Source organism: Hevea brasiliensis, chromosome 11 (assembly GCF_030052815.1).
Source record: "Hevea brasiliensis isolate MT/VB/25A 57/8 chromosome 11, ASM3005281v1, whole genome shotgun sequence".
In the NCBI taxonomy this organism is placed as follows: Eukaryota; Viridiplantae; Streptophyta; class Magnoliopsida; order Malpighiales; family Euphorbiaceae; genus Hevea; species Hevea brasiliensis.
Window position 1 is genome coordinate 6374821 of NC_079503.1, and position 22407 is coordinate 6397227.

At 30.8% G+C, this 22407-nt stretch overlaps 2 protein-coding genes and 1 pseudogene across 4 annotated transcripts; 2 read left to right on the forward strand and 1 right to left on the reverse strand.

Moving 5' to 3' along the window:
- The first annotated feature begins 2168 nt into the window (after positions 1-2168).
- On the forward strand, positions 2169-5135 carry LOC110635168 (MOB kinase activator-like 1A). Of its 2 annotated transcripts, none has more exons than XM_058129771.1 (7): positions 2169-2597; positions 3052-3191; positions 3288-3396; positions 3488-3581; positions 4308-4441; positions 4534-4697; positions 4790-5135. In XM_058129771.1, exons 4-7 carry the CDS (start codon positions 3565-3567, stop codon positions 4859-4861), a joined length of 387 nt encoding a protein of 128 aa, XP_057985754.1. In that variant the 5' UTR covers positions 2169-2597; positions 3052-3191; positions 3288-3396; positions 3488-3564; the 3' UTR covers positions 4862-5135. The 2 variants fall into 2 exon arrangements, with proteins under 2 accessions (XP_057985754.1, XP_021640086.2); XM_021784394.2 differs by having other exon boundaries at positions 2171-2597; positions 3143-3191.
- A 647-nt stretch (positions 5136-5782) lies between these two features.
- LOC110635151 (O-fucosyltransferase 35) lies at positions 5783-10994 on the reverse strand. Of its 2 annotated transcripts, none has more exons than XM_021784373.2 (9): positions 10263-10994; positions 9328-9439; positions 8975-9040; positions 8793-8863; positions 8604-8692; positions 7817-7949; positions 7428-7660; positions 6584-7060; positions 5783-6481 (listed from the first exon to the last, which is right to left on the reverse strand). In XM_021784373.2, the coding sequence occupies exons 1-9, from the start codon at positions 10776-10778 to the stop codon at positions 6280-6282; spliced, it is 1899 nt and encodes a 632-aa protein (XP_021640065.2). In that variant the 5' UTR covers positions 10779-10994; the 3' UTR covers positions 5783-6279. The 2 variants fall into 2 exon arrangements, with proteins under 2 accessions (XP_021640065.2, XP_021640061.2); XM_021784369.2 differs by having other exon boundaries at positions 8975-9047; positions 9314-9439.
- Positions 10995-15070: 4076 nt separating this feature from the next.
- LOC110652275 (uncharacterized) lies at positions 15071-17333 on the forward strand (annotated as a pseudogene).
- Positions 17334-22407: the final 5074 nt, after the last annotated feature.

A 22407-nucleotide genomic window follows, 5' to 3' on the forward strand; every position in this document is an offset into this window, starting at 1 on the left:
CACGTAACAAGTTTTTCAAGGAAAGTGTTACTCGTGATTTCTTTCAGAATACCTCTCTACTTTATATATATAATAATTTAAATCATAAATATTAAGTAGTATTGTAAAAAATAATAATAATTAAAAGAGAAATAAAAAAATAATTAGTATTTATAAAATAATATAAATAAATTTTAAATATTACATTTAATTATAAATATATTAATTTTTAAAAATTAAATTTTAAAGAAAATAATAATTTAAATCATAAATATTAAGGTAGTATTATAAATAATAATGATAATTAAAAGAGAAATAAAAAAATTAAATAATAATTAATATAAAGAAGAATATTTATGATTGATTATGAGATTATAAATTAATGATCATCAATAATCTTTTTATTATTATTATTATTATTATTATTAAAGATAATATGTGATAAATAATATTTTTATATAAATAAATTTATAAAAAAATATATAAATAATTTTAAATATTACATTTAATCATAAAATGTTTTAATTTTTAAAAATTAAATTTTGAAGAAAATAATAATTTAAAGTATAAATATCAAACTAGTATTAGAAATAATAATAATAATAAAAATAAAAATAATTATTATTTATAAATAGTATGAATAATTTTTAAATATTATATTTAATTAAAACAAAGTCTTAATTTTTAAAAAATTAAATTTTAAAAAAATAATAATTTAAATAAAAAATATTAATATATTATTATAAATAATAATAATAATTAAAAAATAATAATAATTAATAAAAATTAAAATATCTATAAAAAGTGACATATGGTAAATTTTTTAAAAATTATGTCACCGTTGCTTTTATATTTACATATATATATATATATATATATATATATATATATATATATATATATATATATATATGTTACGGCCTGGGAATACAAGACCGTGAAAGCCCAGCGAGTCCAAAAAAGTGATGAGAAAGGAAGTCTAGCCCACCTTCTCCGGTATTCACATTTTTAAACCATTGAACTTTGAGGTTTTTGCTATTGAGTCCTTTATGTAAGTTTATTTTTTGTTGAGTCTCTAAATCTTTATTTTGGAAACATTAAGGAGTTCTTTTAAAAATTTAATAAAAAATAATAATAAAAGTGTTTAACAGTGTTAAGAAAAAAAAAATAAAAAATACAAATTTCCATTTCTCTCTCTTTGCAAACTAACAAAATTAATTATTTCTATAAAGTAATATTGAACTCTCTGTAAATTAATTGATTTAGTTTATAAATTAATTAAATTTACTTATAAGTAAAAAGTTAATTATAAGTAGATTATTATTTAATTTAATTTATAAGTTAAAAATTATTTAAAATAATTAAGAAGTTATAAGTATTTATTTATTTATTTTAAAACTTCTTTTTAATTAAATAAAATATTATATTACTCTTATTTTAACAAGAGCAATATTCAATTATATATATATTATTTTGGATAAATTAACACTTAATCCAATCCAATGTAAAAGTTACTTTTAATTAGTTTTGTTAAATAATTAATTAGTTATTTTTAAATTTATTTATAAGTTAAAAAATATTACTTTTGTCTATTTTTGTGTGCCATATTTTAGTTTTGTACGAAAATTAAAGAAATGATTGAATTTTGGATTTTGTTAGTAATTAAGTAAATAATTTCATTTTTATGAAAATATATTAATAATTTATTAAATTACCCTTTATCTCATTAAATTATTTATTATATAAATATTTATTATATTTAGTAAAAATAAGGGATAAAATTAGAAAAAAATAATTAATACTCTCATTTTTTAAATGCAATAGTTTTAAATAAAAGAAAATTTTAAATATGGCAGATAAAAATAAATAAAAATAATATATTTTAAGTAAAAAAGTTAAACTAATTTTTCTTATTTTGAATGTATGCGAATAAGCATTTGCTTTGTACTTCAGCAAAGAGATTATTGTAGTGAGAGCAATTATCCAACGCAAGGCATGATGATTGGACCAAATTTATGTCGCCAGCCAGCACTCCATCTTTAATCACACACCATATACAATTGATGCAACAATTGACAAAATCGATTCCATACAGCTAGATATGCTTCTCATTTTCTGGCCCACTCCTCACTTCCAACTCTTTTCCCCCATTATATCACCATTATTAACATCAAATCCCCATTAATAACTTCTTCATGGACCAACTCTCTTTCTTTGCCTTTCCCTTCCTTTCTTCACCTATTCTTATCCTATAAGCAATTTTATATATGTATCTGTATATCACTTGACAAGTTTAGAAAAGTCTAATAAGAGGGTATGAGTGAAACTCAATTTTATTCATAAATATATTATAAGAAAAAAAAAAAAGAAAAAAAGGAACCAGGTAAGCAGGTTGGCAAATGGAAAAAAGGACAAGGACCTTGTCTTCGTGTGTATGAATGGGAGAGATTTGCTTATATTTGCTTGTTTGTTTGACAGTCTGTCATCTCTCTTTCTTCTCTTATATATATTATTAATCTTCTTTCATTCACATTTACTTGTTTCTTTTTTCTGAGAAGAAGAGAGACCTGAGACAACCTTGGCTTCCACGCCATGAGTCTCTTCGGCCTCGGTAGCAGGTTCTTTCTCTCTATTGTTTTTTCTTATTTCATTTCCATTTCTGTTTTCTTTCATGCATGCTTTTTTCTGTTTTTATTTTCGTTAATTCTCTTTGAAACCAACAATTGCATTTGCTTGTCAAGAAACAGAATTATTCCTTTCTGTTTTCCTTCATACAGAAGATTATGGTGACTGACGAGATTATTAATTACCTTGGCATTATATACAATAGACGATTACCTAATGGTTTCTGATGGGATGAATTTTCTTTTCTTTTTTCCTTAATGTGGGTCCGATATTATATGAAGGTTGGCAGTGGATTGAATATTTATTATGTTTATATAGCTGATCGATTACCTAATGAGTAATGGCTAATGCCATCATCTCTGTCGTTAAACAAGCTTACTTTTTGCAGACAATTTAACAATTAGTCATTGTTTTTTCTTTATCTTTTTTGTTTTTCTTTTACCCCAGATTGCCTGTGATATGAGTTCTGACCATGGTTCTTCTCTAAATTCTGTGTTTCTAATTGGGAATTCTTGTTGTTGCCCTTTTACTAATGAAGAAACCAGAAGACATTTCGGCCTAAGAAGAATGCTCCATCTGGAAGCAAGGTTTGGTGGCTTGCTATTAATTTTTAGTCTTTCTTTTGGTATTATGCCCCTAGGCCTTAGTTTCAGTTGATGTAATGAATCCTGACTTAATTGCAGGGTGCTCAACTTAAAAACCACATAGATGCTACCTTGGGTAGTGGGAACCTAAGAGAAGCGGTGCGACTGCCTCCTGGAGAAGATATCAATGAGTGGCTGGCCGTTAACAGTGAGATCTTGAACCTTCTCTCTAGTGTAGGATTTCTGGTTCATAGTTGATGCCGATTTCACAATGAATCACACATGTTCTTGTCCTGCAGCTGTGGACTTTTTCAATCAAGTGAACATTCTATATGGAACTCTTACAGAGTTCTGCACAGCATCAAACTGTCCAACAATGACTGCAGGACCAAAGTACCATTCTCACTACCTTAAATTGATTCTCTTTAAGGTCTTGGCTCTAGAATGTTGATGCTGATGTTTGACCTTAATTTCTGTGATACCACAAATAGTTTTCATCAGCATATTTTCTATTAATCAATATTAAATTCTATTGTGGATATACACATGCATTTGTTTTTTCTTTTTTGGCTGGGCGGGGTGGTTCATCTTTTTAGAAACTCATCAATAATAATACACTACTGATACGTGAGGGTCAAATGGTAATGGTTTCATATCTTGGCACGTTTGTTGTGCCTGATTGCTCACTTATTCAGGATTCACTGTTCCAGTGGATTCACTGTTAACAAATATAAGAGTAGGAGCTCCCTCTCTCTCTCTCTCTCTTATTTAATGGAAGAATAACACTTTGATAGAAGTTACAAGCTTTGCTTTTGTATACTGGGGTCTCTACAGAGTATAACTAGTAAAGTTCTGCTTCCAACACTTAAAAATTGCAGCATGCAAAATTATAGATGGCGCTGGACAATGTTAGCATGTAGGATATTTAGTGTGAATACCTATCTACAATTTCCTGGAGTAACATTGTATTGCAGTCTTACACAGTAATTGCTGTTCTGGAAGCATGCATGTTGAATCTGTTGTACGCATTGAAATGGATTCTTGGCAACTAACATCATGTTTTCTTTTCAATTCAGGCTTTTATAGTTTATGCACTGGGTTATGTTTATTTCTTTACAGATATGAGTATAGATGGGCTGATGGAGTTACCATCAAGAAACCGATTGAGGTGTCTGCTCCAAAATATGTTGAATATCTGATGGATTGGATTGAGTCTCAGCTAGATGATGAGATGATTTTCCCTCAAAAATTGGGTTTGTGTCATTTCTTGATGAGAAAATACCTGATTTTTTGAAAAAACATCAGTTATTTTCATAACTCTATGTTTAATTCTTGAGTCTTACAGGGGCACCTTTTCCACCAAATTTCCGAGATGTTGTAAAGACAATCTTTAAGCGGTTGTTCCGAGTATTTGCTCACATCTACCATGAGCATTTTCAGAAGATTGTGAGTTTGAAGGAAGAAGCTCATCTTAATACTTGCTTTAAGCATTTTGTTCTCTTCACATGGGTAAGTTGTTACTGTAAATTAAAGCAGCCTAAATGCATCAACAACGTACAATCTTCAGCTTCTTTAATTCTATTTACTCCGATATGGTGCAGGAATTTCACTTGATTGATAAAGGGGAGCTAGCACCTCTGCAAGACCTTGTTGAGTCTATTCTGCAGTTATAGTGTACTGTGAACCTCTTTCTTAAAGATTTTATCTTTCAGATTGTCCATGTAATTTTTCTCCCTCCATTTGTTGATTAATTAATTAATTAATTTTTTTTTTTTTCAATGAAGAGAAATGCCCATAAAATGAAGAGAGATTTTGGGTTCCAACTGTATTGAAATCCCTTCACGAGTTGCTACATGCCTGATATTGAGGGCTTCTAATTGCCAGGATCTTTCGTTGATTTGTGATGGATTTATACCAAAGGAGTGAACTTTATTTCTTTCTCTGCCATATCTTTCGCTTTCTGGGCAATGATCTCAATAATATCTGTGTCAAAACTAGTTTTCCTATTGAATCAGATTAAGCTTAATTCAACAAAAAATAATATTGGGATATTATATATATAAAAAAAAGCGTAATTAAAAAGAAAAAAAACAGACCTTAATGTATTTTTACTATCTGATCCAAATCTTTAAATTTGATAAAAATAATCAAATTTCTAAAATTTGTTAAAATTTATTTAATTTTCATTAATCGAATTTAAATTTTTTTTTTACTTATTTATAGCTATCATTGAAAATTACAAATATCAATCATAAATCACAATTCAAAATTAAGTCCAATTTCACAAATAAGCATAAAATGAACTTAATAATAATAATAATAATAAAACAATGACTGAGGGTAGGAGAGATCGCGACAAAGGGCTCCTTTCTTGTTTTCTGTCGAGACCCATCAGATTAAAAATACTAGAAACTATACAGGGTTTGGCATTGGTTGGTGACAGGGGAAGGATGAGTTGAGCAGGTGAAACCATTGCTGCATAAGAAACGGAGTTTCGCAGGAGAGAGTGGTGTCAAGACTACCAAAGAAATAACTCTAAAATACAAATATCAAAACCAACGATAAAACAATAGCAATGACAGCAACTTGAAACGTTTGTCTTTGAAATTATACTTTCGTATTATTGATATCCAACTCTGTGACCAAATCAGTATCACTTCACAAATTGGAGAAAAGTTAAATATTAACAACCCAACTGAACAGGAGCAACCCCTAAAACTCAAGTCGTCAACCTTTCTTTTCCACCAAAAAAAGCCCCAAATTGTTTCTTTGAGTCTACTAAGTACAAAACATCGGCATGAGCATCCACTGTCTAATGTGACACTCAATAAGAATGGTGCATAAAGTGTCTGCAGTAACTAGTATAGTCAGCTGCAAGAATGACCTCATTGAATTGACTGTCCTACGCCAGGATTCTTCTCCCTGCTAGCAGGAGAATCTTCAACCTGTAAACCAATTCTCACTTAATATGGATGACAGAAATTGCCACTTTCTATGATTATAAGCCTAGAGCAATAGGAGCATGCCCCTTTTTTTGCAAGCAGTTGAGCTCACACCATGAAATAATATGAGAAACCTGCCTATTTAGACTTTACTTTTCTTGTTTTCTTTTACAAATACATCCTGGAAGGGGATTCGCATAAAAACTTTCCTCCAGCTTCGGAGAAATTCCAGGCTCCCTTAGATATGGAGCTCCAATTTGATCTTTGTGAAGCTCTTTCACTTTGGAACTGAATGTCTCCCACGAGATTTTTCCTTCATCCAACTCATCCACAAGCATCACAAAATTCATCCTGCAACCATCAATGGCAATATTTTTTCCCAGTGAATGTTGAAATAATATGCAAGAACTTAATGCAGAAAACTAGCCCAATAGCAATAAATTAGAACATTACTTGTCTGGACTAATAGTCTTCTTGAAGTCCTCAAATCGCCTGTGACCTTGAACTGCCTTTGCCATATTTCCATCATATGTATAAACAAATACATCACTTTGAAGTGCAACAACATAGTCTAAACCAGCCAACATGTTCTGATGATTCTTGAACGGATTCAGCTCTTCCTCTGTGGCAAGAGTGGAATGTGAGAATATGTTAGGGAAGTCATCCAGAAGATATTGCATGCTTCCTTTCCCATAAGCTTCACCAGCTACCAAGTAAATCCTGGTGTTAGATGGAAAACCTAGCCCTTTAAGCAAAAGAGAAGTCTCCCTCGGGGTCAATGGACAAACACCAAGCAATCTTCTTTCTGTTCCATTTATTTCTTTCTCCTTCCAGTGGCTGACTTCATAACGCATCCCGCGTAGCTCTTCATCTTCTTCTGCTGTCAAATTATGACTGCAGCCTGTAAATGCAAGCATATCCTTCTCATACCTAAAGTAAGAGAAAGAGAGTAATTAATTATATAGATAGGAAACAAAATTAGGATAACTTGAACAAGCATGTTTCCATGACAATGTGAAATATTTATGATACTCAAATCTTGAGAAGTTAGTTGGTCAATATAAAAATAAGTCATGTATATTACCAAACTTTAGCACTAATCCAGAGAATATCATTTTTCTTTTCCTTATTATTGAGGGGGAGGGGAGGGTGGCGCCAAATAAAGTACATTGTTGCAATATCCTCCCTTTTGCAGTTTGAGACTAAAATAGGATTCATGACAAATGCGAACAAATGTTTTGTAATAATAAGAAAACATATCTCAGTTTAAGTAAGAGATTTAACAATAAGAACTTGCCTCAAATGGAGAGCAAGATAAGGGTTTTCATTTTCTCTCATTCTGGAGATCAAGATGTTTCCCAGTTCTTCTATTGGTTCAGAATACTTTAATGCCCTGTAATTGACATGGCATCTCAGCTTTTGCAAGGAATCTGGGAGACCGTTGTTGGCTAGCCGAGAATCAGTGTGAGTAAAATAGATTACTTTGTGCTGTTTCAAAAATGGCAGGACCTCAGTTTTATAATAACTATCCTGAACACGAAAAAACAATGATGAATTTGTTAGAGGCCTAAGAGAAGGTAAAATCAAGTGCTTATGGACTAGCCTATATTACATTGACTCTCCACAGAAAGAAAAGGAAACAGATTAATTAAGGATAAGTTTTTACAATCAATTTACAATATCAACCTTAGACCAAGATATTGGTGTTTTTGTAAAAGGTTCAATTCCAGCATAGGCAGGTGGTAATGACTCAACAATGTGGATTTCATTCTTCAATGTTTCAACGAAGTGTTTCCAATTGAACAGATCCTTGAAGTTACTGCCAACATAAATAAAGTAAGTTAGGTCATAGATCTTCCAAAAACAATATAGTGCAGTAATGCAATTCAATCACTGGATAGGAGATGCCCAAAATGCCAAAGTGAAACCACCTGGGCTGTGATGCTGAGGCTTCCCACATAAAAATATCAAATGACTAATGGTAACTTCCGTTACAAGCCTAACATACTCCGTGTTGGAAACAAGATGAACATGCCTAATAAAACTAAAGGTTGAATTGCCATGTTTCTGAACCTACACTTAAACACAATGTGCTTGCATGCTTCAATTGAGAACATTCCCTTAGTGTTACATTATACACATGTGAATGTGGTAACTATGTTTTTAAAACTAATGGCTACACTGATATACCTGATTTACTCTTATAATGTAATGAGCTTACATGCACACACAAGGATAATGCCCTTACTGTAACACTTTATATTCTGGTAAGCATGATAATATACTCAGGATCAACTATATTCATTTCTGGCATAAGCCACTGAAACAATTCCACAAACAAAGCAGATCGACTTTAATCTGCATCTATGGGAAATTGTCAAGTCAAATTCATTTGCAACAAGGAAATTATCCATATGCTATTGCTCCAGTTATCTGATCAACAGCAGAAGTTTGAAAAGTAGAATAAAATAACCTTTCATCAGCCCAGTAGGAGGTGTGATCAAGAGAAGGAAGAACAAGTGTTGCCTTCATAATCTTAGCCACAGCAACCATATCACAAATCTGCAAACTAGAATTTTCGACGCATCAGACCATGCTACCATAGTTGCTATCAAATGCAAAATCAGCTAAAAGAATAATCTTGAAAACAAAATAGCCAGACCCCAAATCTCATCTGATTTAAGCCACCATTAGCATTTATTAGAATGTAACCATTTGTCTTTGCATCCAACTCTGCCAAGAGATGAAAAAAGGAATGTAAGGAAAAGATCATGCGCAGGCGTGAGCTCTCACGCACATTCGCACACAGAGATTATAAAATATTTAACAGTTTAAATTTTATACTTTTGTGGCTTCTTGACTGGTCAATGCACTGAGTGAAATTCTTACTGTTGGGTCTGGACCAGATACCTGAGAACTGAACAAAACAAAAGTCACCAAAGAAGTAATAAAATACTTTTTACAAGGTTTAAATTTCTGTTGGTTTTCAGAAGCCCAATACTGGCCTTTCTACTTTCTCTATTTTCTGAGAAACTAAACAGAATTTCAGTAATGAAATATAACAACTCAACTCAACTCAACTAAGCCTTTATCCCAAAAATTTGGGAATTCATATATATTCGCTTTTTCTTTGAGCGATTTTTTTTTTTGGTTAAATCTCATAGATGAAATTCAAAGACTCACTTCACCAACTACACCTGATTTCACCATCTCTATGTTTTGCTCCGTATCAGCCAGTCCTTTCCCATATTCAAAGGAGTTGCAGTTTTGAGTACTTCGAGAGTTTTGATGCAGTTTTTTGGAATCATCCTAATTTAAAATGCAAAATACTTCAGCCAAGATAAAATATACCAACTAGCAGAATAAATAAAATTGCAAGTGCACATAGTTCCATAGACAAACTCAAACAAACGATAAAATAATTAAAAGAGAAGTTGGACTGAACGAAACACATCAACAGAAAAGTAGATACGTTCAATCAGTCATCAGCCGCCAACACATAATGGAAATGAAATGTCTAAAAAACTAAGCAAGTAAGCAACCCAAATATACTCCATATCATTTGGCATATGGATTCTTGTTAAGAAATAATATATTCAGCATATTGAAATACATTTTGTATTGATTTCTAAATTTGCTTCGTACTCATCTAAAAGCACTGAACTTTACAAAGATACCATGGTTAAAGAAACTGTAAAATTTCACTAAGGACGAATGGATTTCAATGTTAGATGCCCTGCAGCATTCTTCTAGAAGACTGTTCGAAACCATATTTTCCCAACTCAGAATTTCAATCTTTTGTTGGAGAAACATAATAAAACATAGTTTCAAGCTTCTAAAGGCATTTACTTCTATATATGACACAAAAAATCCTATGGCGCCAAGCTATCCTGTAAAAGTATCAGTGCCCAAGATGCTCCTGCTGCCCATGATCTGCTGTTAGCTAAAAAAATTTTCTCAGCCAAGTGTTCCAAAATGGTGAGAATTGGCAATTAGTAAAAGAAATTCGTCCATCAAAGCATTCAACAATCATACACTATTAAGGTATAAAATTCATCACTCAGAAAATATTTACTGTAGAAATGTAATAATGTATGCAACGCGACGGGGAAGAAAGTATGCATGAAGAAACCTGGCTTGAGGGAGCTCTTTCAAGGGCGGATCCAAACCACCCATTTGCACAAATCTTAAGAACACCCAAAAACAAACACACCCCACAAAACACAAAAAACATCCAGTGTCCCAACCTCCTCCTCTCTCTAAAGCCCAAATCCACCACTGCCGATCCAAAACCGCCCTTCTTATTGAGCAAACTCTTGGCAACTCCCCCATGAATTCTCTGGGTCACATTTTGGGGGTGGCCCTGCCTCTCAAACACTTCAACATGTTCAGATCTAGGCGAATTAACTTGCAAATTAATCTCGTGGCTATTGGTACCATTGTTATTATTCGTGTTGGTGACTTGGGTATTGCGATTGGTGGTGGTGGTGGTGGTGGTGGCGTGGGCGGCGGTGGCGTTAGTGTTGTTGCGCTTGAAGGAATGAGCCCGGCGAGTCATGAGGCCGGAGAAGCGAGGGCTGTTAACTCTCTGAGAAACGCCATCAGTAGTTTCATGGCTGTGCTGGGGAGAGTGAGAGTGGTGACCCATGAAAATGAACCAAAAAAAAAAATCGAAAATATGTAATGCCAGCGGTGATTTGCTGATATGCCTTATCTTGAATATTAACTGCGACTTTGAATAGATTTTGATGAGATAGCCATGAACGAACCAGAAAGAGAAATTTTCAAGAAAGTTATTATCTAGAAAAAAACCATTCTGTCTGAAATCGGAGTTTGTTGCAGACAATGGCCGCTGGCATGCAGCTCGCAAATGGTTTTTATATCTATTATTATTATTATTATTATTATTATTATTATTATAGTAACATCCGCATATCGAGAAAAAAAAAAATTAAAAATATGAATTGTGAATATAAGTCAATTTTTTAATTTATTAATTTATTTTGATATAATTAATTTTAATTAAAATTTAAATATGAAAACTTATAATTTAAAAAAAAGCAAAATATTAAAAAATATTTTTTAAAAAAATGAAAGTAAATATGAATATAATTTCAGCTTATTTAAAATATATATATTAAAATTTAAAAATTATTTCATAGATAGTACATCTAATTTAACATATATATATACTAAAAAATATTAATATAAACTTGACATAATTAAAAAATATTAATATTATTTATAATATATAAATATTTATAAGTTAAAAATTTTTGAAATTTCAAAAAACTTATCAATGTATATAATTTAAAAGTGAAATAAATTAGTGGATATAATTTAAAAGTGAAATTAGTTTAGATAAGATTTTATTGAGTTTGAATTTTATTTTAATTTAACATTTTAATTAATAAATTTAATTATTATTATAGATAATGTTTAATCTAATAATTTTATTATAATTAGTTTAAAAATTTCATTTCAAATTATTTTTAATTAAAATTTAATTATTAATATTAAATTTAATAATTTTATTCGATAGATTAAAATTTTTTTGGGTTGAATAACACTGCAATATTTTTATCATTTACAAAAGGATTGATCAATAAAAAAAAAAAAAAGTTGCTTTATAGTATTTGAGAAATATTTTGGTTTCAATCCTAAAGACTAAAGAGCTATTAAGCGAATTTTAATATTTGTATTTATCATTAATTAATATTTGATATAATTGAAAAATTAATAATTTTATTTAAATATATATATATCCACCATTAATTAAAAAATAATTTTATTTTAAAAATATAAAATATTTAAATTTTCATTTTAAAAATGAAATTAATTTAAATAAGACCTTAAATGAGTTTGAAATTTCATTTTAATATATCTTTTATTAATTATAAATTTAGTTATTGTATTTAATAATGTTTAACTTAATGATTTTATCACAATTGAGTTTAAATTTTCATTTTAATTTATATTTTTTAATTATAAATTTAATTATTAATATTAGAGAATAAACAAAATTTAGTACTTCTATTCACCATTAATTAACATTAAAAAAATATTATAATTTTACTTTTAAAAATATTTTGTACTTAATTTTTCATAAATTCATAAATTTATTTTAAATATATATAATATTGTATTAAATAATGATAAGCTACACTAATGTAGTATAAAATAAATATTAGTATTGTAAATAAATACGGAATTACCTGGCAGATTGTGGACCATTTCCCTTTCAAAAGATTTCAGAAGTAAAGTATTTTTTTCAAAAAATTACTATTTATCCCACAAATAAAAAAAAATACAATTTTCCTTTTTATTATTTTATCTTTTTTTAATTTTTACACTTTCATATAAATTTCATTTTTCTATATTATTAAATTTAATATTTTATATTTTTATTTAATTTATATAATTTTATCAAAATTTCATTTAATTTTTTAATATTTATTCTTAAAAGCGAAATTTCTAATTACATCCCTGAATAAATGGACAAAGTCTTATATATATGGCAGTCTCTGGTTTTCTGAAAATACCCCAAAATTACAAATGAAATTTCTAAGGATTATTAAAGAAGCAATAATATTTTCCAATTTTATTTTTTATTTACTTAATTCGTTTATTTGAACTCTAACCTTATTAATACATATATATGTATAATACGTGAATAAAGTGACAAATTTTTTTTTTTATCATGAAGTTATTTTTTATTTATTTTATCTTATCATTTTAAAAATAATTTTAATATTATTAAATTAAAAGTATTTATTTTATTATAAAATTATTAATTTAATTATTTACATTTTATAAATAATAATAATAATAATAACCTCTTTCACTATGTTTTAATTTGATTAAATTCTAATACGAAAAGTTTGATCAGTATATAATCATATTTAAAATAAATTTGAGGTCAAAATTTAATATTTATAATAGATTAGGGTTGAGTTCGAGCTTTTAGAAATCTATCACTCTAATTTATTTATATAAATACTTAATTAAATATAAAATAAATATTTTTATAATAATATTTTTTATTTTATATATTTTATTTTATATAAAATAAAATAAAATTATATTTTATGAAATTATTAAATTTTTAAAATATAAATTTTAAATAAAATTAATTTTTCAGTAAATTTTTAATTAAAATATATAAAATTAAATGAATTTAAAAAATTAAAAATAAATTTTAATTAAATTTTAAATGAATAAAATTTTAAAAATATTAATTAAATTCAGATAAAATAATTTTTATAAATATTTTAATTGACGTCATCTTTAATTAAGCCGTGTGATATATATATCCATATATAGCTTTAGGGTATGTTTGGGAAGGGAGTAAAGTGAGAGGGGAAGGAAAATGTGAAGGGAAAATAAATTTATTTTTCATTCTTTTGTTTGGATTGAGTGGAAAATAAAGGGGGAGGGAAAATATTAGAGGGAAAATAAAATTTTTTTATCTCTTTCTCCTTTCTCTCCAAAATGGGGGGAAAGTAAGGAAAAAATATAAAAATATCCCTATACTTAATAATTTTTTTTTTAATTTAAGGGTAAAATTATAATTTTACTATTTATAAAACAACTTTCCCTCTAATATTTTCCTCTCCCAATCCAAATAAAAAAAAAAATAACTTTTATTTTTATTCTTTATTTTCTCTCTTTTATTTTCCTTCCCTCTTTTATTTTTCTTCCCCCTTTCTAAACATAGTATTAGCTTCTTCTAGTATTTTTCTTTTTTAGATATTTATTAAAAAAAAAAAGATAATATATAGCTACAAAGCAAATGACAGCTGCGTACACCCAATGGTTCCTCACCCTTTTGCAGATAGCAGCCAGCCAGTCAAAGCTGAGTAGCTGCGAGGAAAAGACGAAATAAGCCATCTGTATATGGCGTCTTGTTGTTAGCCTGTTCTGTCGGTGCATGGTGAGGACTTCAAAGTCATTTCGTTCAGATTAGTTTGAAGATAATAATATCATTGAAAGGTACCTTCGTCATACTTTACGCGGCGGATAAACACGCTGCAGAAAGAATGACGTGTGATTCTTTTATAATTAACAAAATCACTGTACGTTCCTTCAAAAAAATAAAAAAGTCACTATACGTGATGTGAATCACGTGACGCCAATGTAGTTCCGACATAGTTTCTGTACGATTTGCCGTGGGGAATTGGGATCACATCTTCCCAATAAGATTCGTTAATAATATTTCGGGAAAAGTACAGTTCAATACCTTGTATTTTTATATTTTTAAATTTAAAAATTAAAAAAAATTTGATGATAAATTAAAAATTAAATTATTACATAGTTAGTAAATCATGCAAAAAGTAATTAATATTGTTAAATGCAATGGCATAATGTTAATATGACATGTTAATACCACATTTAATATGGCAAATTAATGTCAACAGCACATGATATGTTGATATTGGCATATCATATCACATACTATGTTAATATTATCACATAACTTTTGATGTGATGCTTACATTAATATATTACAATAGCACTACATCATTACATTTTTTTTTAATTTTTAAATTAAAAAACATAAAAATATAAGATATTAAATTATATTTTTTCCTAATATTTTTATACATCGAAGTTTAAGAAAATTATAATATTTTCATTATATTATGATTTTCATAATTTTTGAGAAATATGGGAAGCTTGCTAAATTCACAAAAAAGAATATTAATTTATAGCTGTTAACCTCATATATTTCTTTGAATGCAAGTCATTCGAGACCTAATCATCGATTTATCAAACTTGAGATTTACAAACAGCATTAATATAATTTTTTTTATTTAAGTTATTAAGAAAAATATAACTTTTTTTCCTGATAACATAAATAATAAAAAATATAAATATTATTCATAAATGGGCTGTTAGGGAGACGGGGTCAGGAACAGAAAGTGTCCTGGTTTGCTCCTTATCCAAACATAATAAAACACAGAAAATTTGTAGTAGAATTTGGCGCGAAATCCCAACATCATTGTGAGGGACCCAAACCTAAAATGTCGCCCAGAACAGCACCCCAAAATGCACAAAAGCAATGTTGCGTAGCACAAGCCCTCCGTCTCCTCTACTCCCCACTCTCTTCATCCTCCATCCATGGACTAGTCCCTCGTCTACTGAACAAACACAACACTACTCTGTTTCTTTAAATTTTTCCCTCCAACTGCTCATTTCCCGCCAATTTTTCCTTTTATCATCATCTGCCTTCATTCAGTAGCCATGATCGTGCTCAGGTCTCGCTAAGTACTCCCTACTAAACCCGCTTCGAAACCGCTAACAAATCGAGTCACTCCGGAACCTGTCACTCCTGTCCAATTCCGCGAACTCTCTACCCGCAGGTCTCCACCTTCGCTCACTTCGAATATCGAAAATCACCAATTGGGTTCTGATTACTATTGCATCTCTGAATCCTTCCAGAGATGGAGCCTCCGTCTTGCTTCTAAATCAGTTTCAGGCGATGGTTGTAGTCAAAATGAGTCCCGCAGGAGGAAGAGTACCGCCAGCATGCCCTCAATTGAAGAGAAGGAAGGGATCGAGGAGCGAAACGCGGATCCTCTGGTGGATCAAATCTTCAATGTAGGTAGTGCGGAAGTTAGGGTTGGAAGGAATGTTGATGGGAATTTGTCGGGGATTTTGAACTTGCGGTCTGGGAAACGGGTTGTTAAAAGAAGAGTGGGATATAGTGGTGATGATTTAGTTATTGAGGCAGCAACAGAACGTAAACACAAGGGTTTGAATTTTGAGGAGAATGGGAGTGGTAAGCGGACGAGTGGACATGTTACCAAAGGGCAAGGAAAGGGAAAATTAGGCGAGGTAGAGAAATTCAATGTTGGGCATGTTGTGGGGAATCTAAATGATAATGCGATTAGCAAAATGGTAGAGACAGGGGAAAGGATTGAAGTGGGTGGTGTTAATGAGAAATTGGAGGAAAAGAAAATGTTGATGCGAGTGATAATTCAAGGGGAAGGAAGAGATGTGGAAGGAGAAATAGAGAAGAGAGGTAAAGATGCTGTTGTCACTGAGAAATTGAAAACCCAAAATCAGAGCAGTAATTAAAGGGGAAGGAGAAGGTATAGCAGAGAAGAGAAAGGAAAAGAGAAATTGATTGATGATGTTTCAGTATCAAATGGTAAGGATGCATTGGATTTGGAATTGGAATTGAAATCGAAGGTTAACCTCCATTTGGGAGAGTAGAGTAAAGTAAGGTTTTATTAAGTAAAATTTTTCAAAGTAAGGTTTTTAATGATTTGTAGAGATTCATAATTTTTGAGTGTTTGGGAAGAAATGAAGGTTTTCTAAAATATGTGAAGTTTTCAAAGAGATTAACCCACTAATTTGGTGGGTTGGACAATAAAGGTTTTTGAAGGCTTTTAAAAACCTCCAAAATCCATACCTTAAAAAACTTTGTATCCTCCCAAACAAAAGTTTAAATCTTAAAAAACCTTCGATTACTTTAAAAAACCCCTTCCCAGACAAAGGGTCAGGAGTTGGTTGACAGTTTAGGGGATAATGTATCGTTGGAAAGTGAAAGGCGGACTAGGAATTCAAACACAAGGATAAATGAATCAAGAATGGAGCAATTTCGGGATATAGCCAGGAAAAATGCTTCTAGATTTGCTCATTTTGATATTCAAGAGGAAGAGGGGGAACATTTGTCTCTCAGGTTGATGTAGAAATGACATATGTGGAAGAGAATCAGAAAATTGAAGATTGGCCTGGTCCTTTCTCTACAGCTATGAAGATTATTAGGGATAGAACAAAAAAGCTTAACTCACAGCAGTGTCCCTCCACTTTAAAAAAAGTGAAATCTGTGCCAATTACATGGATTCCTAGAAACTGCCAGGGCTCTAATCGCTCAAGAGTATTACTTGTTCCTTGAGGCAGTCACTTCAATTGAGCATGTCCCAGATGCATTAAGGCATAGACTTTGCCAATTGCTCTGTGATTGTCGGAGAATGAATAGTCATTTTTTCAAACTTCTTGTCCATGGATCTCCTACAGAGATACGCATTAAGGATTGTTCATGGCTGACAGAGGAAGAATTCTTTAAATGTTTTGAGGGCTATGACACTAAAAATTTATTGGTATTTATATGAAAGCTTCTATTTGTATATTACATGCTTTTACATTAATATCTGAAATGAAGTGATGATGGTGCTTGTTAGCATAATTTGTGGCATCTTGTTAGGTTCTCTTATTGCAAGATTTGTTGGCCTTATTTATGGCATCATATTAGGGTCATAATGACAAGATTATAGGCCTGATTATGGTTGAATATTATTGTACATATTTTCCTTTCTTGTCAAATGGCTGATCTAATTGTACAGAATATACAAGTGAAAATAGAACAATTCTTTTCTGCTAATAATGATGATGATTTGCATAGAATCCTTGAATTCATAATGTGGCCATTCTAGCTAGGAATTATTTGCCTAACTTATCCATGGGTTTTCATCTTCTAGGGCTCTAGCATATTTAGTGGAGTAGTTGACAGAAATTGTAACTAACACCTGGAATTGTTTCACTGTGATGTAGAGGTGGGAAAAGATTTATAAAAAGATGTCAATGGAATGCACAGTAGCACAAAAGAAGCATGCAAGAAAACACTCAAAATTGGCAAATTATATAATACACCTAGAGTATGTGCTCCTTCACTCACATAGGTGTGGGATCTGCTTCCCACATTTTGTGGAGGACCTTACATGTATGTGAGTATAAGAAGTACTAAAATTTAGACCTCTAGTTGCATCCAATAATTTCCCCTCAAAATAAACCTTAGGCTAGTTAATAACAGTCAAGAAATCAAATACTTAACAAGTTAAAGAACTTGTTAAAAGATCTTGGGAAATCATTTTCATAGGGGACAAAAAAACAGTTGACCAAAACTGCAAATTGCCAGATGTACTTTGTGAACTGCTTGCTTGTATCTTTAAGACTGTCTTTCTATTTTCATGTGATTTAGTCATATCACTTTTTTTTCATTGCATGGAAATTGCACAATCTGATTTTCACAGTTTTGTGTAATCGGGTTTTACAACTTGGCCAATGTGGTCGCTGCATACCTTAGCTAGGTCATCAAGAAGCTTGCCTGTGCTAATTAGTTTATCCTTGGCTAGCGCATGTCGGCTTTCAGATGTTGGGCTTAGTCTACTTGTTTCTTCTGCCCCTACACTATGATCTATTAATCTTAGTCAGTGCTCCCTCCTTACTTCCACTAGCATCAACACTTTAGCAGACTCATTGGGACCATTTCTGCAGGAATTGTTGATGTGCTATAAAATAACTTCCGCAAGTGTACGGGTTAATGTAGTATAGATATAAAAATGTTGTTTCCACAGGGAATTGTGCTTAAATTGAAAATAAAGGAATAAGCTAATTAAAATGCTAAAATTTAAAGATATTGATAATGAAATTTAAAATTAAAATTGGTATTTGAGGAATTTAAACCAAATCAAACAATTAATTAAACTAATTAAACTAGATGACTAGAATTTAAATTGAAATTACTAATTATGAAATTGGGAGGAATTAAATCTAACTTCAATAAAAATTAAAATGATTCTAGAGATAGGGATTTTCAATATTACTTGTGAATTAATTGTATTTCTTATGGGTGGAGTAACTCTGGTGTAGAAATTCTGAACAATCATCCATTTGGGTATTTCATAATGAGGACATTGCCTTTCAAGCTCCTTAAATCTCATCCAAGATTCGTACAAAGTTTCATCATCCCTTGGCCTAAAAGCTACCATCAAATTCCTCAAATGAGTGGCCTTCCCAGGTGGGAAAAATTGTGATAGAAAAGCTTGAGATAATTGTTCCCAAATAGCCATAGTAGCTTGTGGAAGTGTATCATACCACTCCAATGCTGAATCTCGAAGAGAGAATGGAAATAAGGTCAGCCGAATTACTTCATCTGAAACTCCAGGTTGTCTTTGAGTGCCACATATCATCAAAAAAATTTTCAAATGAGAATGGGGATTCTCAAGTGGGCTGGCCCCAAATTGTGAATTCTTGACCATTTGAAAAAGACCAGTCTTTAGCTTAAATTGATTAGCTCCAATAATAAGTCTGTTATCTCTCACATCTGCACATTTAGAAAAAGCATAATCTAACATGAACCTTCTCTGAGGATCATTTTGATTAACAACTTCATTTTGCCTGTTTTGATCATTTCCTCAATTGTTTCCATCATTGGCTCTATTTGGATACTCTATGTTTTCAATTTTCTCCTCTTGGTCAAGCCTTTGTTGTTCTTCTTTTTCTGCTTCCTTTTTCCTCTTAGATTCCTTTTTGTTGACTCGATAGAATTTTTCAATATCAAGGTTGAACAACAATTGAGTATCACTTGTGCTTTTCGACCGTCTCATAAACAATCAAAGTACTTGAAAAACACAATGAATAGCAGTGAAAATGAAAGAAAATAAAAATTGTAATAAGCTTAAAACAATTAAAATCTAACTTAAAAACAAACAATTCCCCGACAACGGTACCAAAAACTTGATATGCTATGAAATAGCTTCTGCAAGTGAACGGGTCAATGTAGTATAGATTTAAAAATATCATTCCCGTAGAAAATTATACTTAAATTGGAAATAAATAAATAAGCTAATTAGAATGCTAAAATTTAAAGATATTGATAATAAAATTTAAAATTAAAATTGGTATTTGAGGAATTTAAGCCAAATCAAATAATTAATTAAACTAATTAAACTAATGACTAAAATTTAAATTGAAATTACTAATTATGAAATTGGGAGGAATTAAATCTAACTTCATTAAAAATTAAAGTGATTCTAGAGATAGGGATTTTCAATATTACTTGCATGTGGTTTATTCCCAATTTAGTCAAACATATGAGATTTGCAATTTTTAAAGGAAATCAATTCTTAATTCTTTGAAACCTCTCTCAAGCATTCCAAAGTTGGTTTTCATTAAATCAAACCCTATTTTCATGGTATTTCAAATATGATAAAAACCCATTTAAAGCTCTAATTGATTATAAAAGTCCTCTTAATCTTCTTAATTTATTTCTAACACTAAGAAAATCAAGTTTATTACAAGATTATCTATCCTAAACATTCAATTTTCAGTCCATCTATAAAGGTTTAAAACTTAATGAGGGTCTTTTCATCAAGCAAGACAATAAGCTCACAAGTAATAAATAAAAAAATGCAATAAATCTCATGTAAATAGCTAAATCAGTTCAAAAATCACAATGCAAGGCAATATTTACATACCCATCCCTAGAATCTCAAAGTTCTACTCACAAATCATGTTTTCAAGACAAAACCAAATAGAGAGATGAAGAAGAAATGAAAATTTAGGCTAAGGGAAAGAAAAATTCAGTAAAAATGGTGAAGAAACTGCTGCTGGAACATTGGAGAAGACGTCCTCTTGGCTGCTGCAACAACAATCCAAGGTGCTTCTCTCTCTTCCTTTCTTTCTAGCAAAAATCCTTAGTTTTCTCCTTAAGGTAAGAGAGAGAAAAATATGATTTTATATCACTCATGGGTCTGCACTAAAATGGGTTAAAAAGACAAAAGACTCTAAAGAAAAGATGAGGTATTAGATCAGAGGAGAAAAATTGCCACGTCAACATTTTCAGTAAAACGACACAAGTTGAATTGGGTTGTGTTGCGCTTGTGTTGCAAGTTGTGCAACTTGCTGGATAAATTCTGAAATTCATCAGGTGCATCAACATAGGCTAAAGGAGGTCGTATCCCTGCTTATGTAGCTTTCGGCCTGAGATTTCTAAAAGCGACACAGCATGCGACATAAGCTACACAAGCTGTGTCATAGGTATGCAACTTTCTGTTTCTTTAAAGCTCAACTTCAAATTTTCCTCTTTAAAATTTTGTACTTCAACTCTGATTTCTTTCAAATGGTTGCTCTGATCTGAATATCACTAAAATTCTCCAAATTTTACCCTACAAAATAAATAAATTCGATAAATTAAACTAAGAAGTGTAAAAAGGCATAATTAACTAAATAAAGGCTAATATCTACTATAAAAGCTATAAACAAGGGTAGATTAGTTGCAAAATTATACCTAAATAATGATATGAAATGCATGCATCAATTGTATATTGATGATTGTCAAAGCCTTGATCCCATGCTTATTTTGCCAGCACTGAAGAAGTTGGAACATCTGGAGGTGTTATCTCTAGCTGGAATGCAAACTGTTTGCGATGGTTTTGTGAAGGAATTTGTTGTTGCATGTGGTCATAACATGAAGGAGCTTGTTTTCAAGGATTGTGTGTAAGCTTCTTTAGACATTTTCATTTGTGATGATTGCAAATTTTGCTTGGCCTTTAAGGGGGATTATTCTGGTTGTTAATAATTTGATGCCGGAAATTGATTGATTCTTCCATGAAAGTTATAGCTGAAACCTGTCCTGGGTTATGTGCACTTGACCTTGTTAACTTGACGAAATTGACAGATTCTGCTTTGGGATATCTTGCAAATGTTTGCCAAGAAATTCAAACGTTAAAACTCTGTCACAATGCATTCAGGTTTTATATAATATTTTTGTAATTCCTTTTCTGCAATGCATTTATGTTTTCTGCAGATGTCTGCTTCTATTGCTTCTTGTTGTATGCATGAGTTTAACCATTGGGCTACTGGCCCAATGATAATGTAATATGTCCTCGCCAATGAATGAATGGAGCAGAGAGAAATGATCCAAACTACTCTTTTCATGTAGAAAACAGTCTTTTTAAAGTAAATGTTGTTTTATTGTGATCTTGCTGGGCTAAAATTAATACTTCATATGTATGAAAAGTCCTTACAGATGAGTGAATGGGACAGAGATGATCCTAACTGTTCTTTAATTTCTGGTTGTCAACTGAGGCACCAGGAAAAACTATCAGTCTATTAATTTTCCCCTTGTATTTAAATTATTTGCCAATTGATTGAGAAGAATTCTTATTTACCTTTTATGGGACAGAGATTATCCAAACTGTTCTTTAATTTCTGGTTGTCAACTGAGGCACCAGGAAAAACTATCATTCCATTAATTTTCCCCTTGTATTTAAATTATTTGCCAATAGATTGAGAAGAATTCTTATTTACCTTTTAGCCCTCATGATGAATTTCCAAACTCTGTTGGTAGACCATGCCAAATTTTAATCCTTGAGGAGAAGCTGATGTCTTGGAGCTTCTCTAATACCGCCTTGTTTGGCTGTATTGAAGGAATTCTTTGGAAGTTCGTGCATGATTTTTTTTCATTGCTTTGCTGAGTGTGAACTCAG

Bases quoted from the DNA above. Each gene is read 5' to 3' on its own strand.
- LOC110635151 (XM_021784369.2), bottom strand. From the start codon at position 10,778: ATGGGTCACCACTCTCACTCTCCCCAGCACAGCCATGAAACTACTGAT. The intron at 7,950-8,603 runs GTTATTTTATTC...TTATGTTGGCAG, and splicing joins TCCTACTGGGCTGATGAAAG to TAACTTCAAGGATCTGTTCA. The intron at 6,482-6,583 runs GTAATGTTCTAA...TGATGGTTGCAG, and splicing joins AAGACTATTAGTCCAGACAA to GATGAATTTTGTGATGCTTG.
- LOC110635168 (XM_021784394.2), top strand. From the start codon at position 2,572: ATGAGTCTCTTCGGCCTCGGTAGCAG. The intron at 3,192-3,287 runs GTTTGGTGGCTT...ACTTAATTGCAG, and splicing joins ATGCTCCATCTGGAAGCAAG to GGTGCTCAACTTAAAAACCA. The intron at 4,442-4,533 runs GTTTGTGTCATT...TGAGTCTTACAG, and splicing joins GATTTTCCCTCAAAAATTGG to GGGCACCTTTTCCACCAAAT.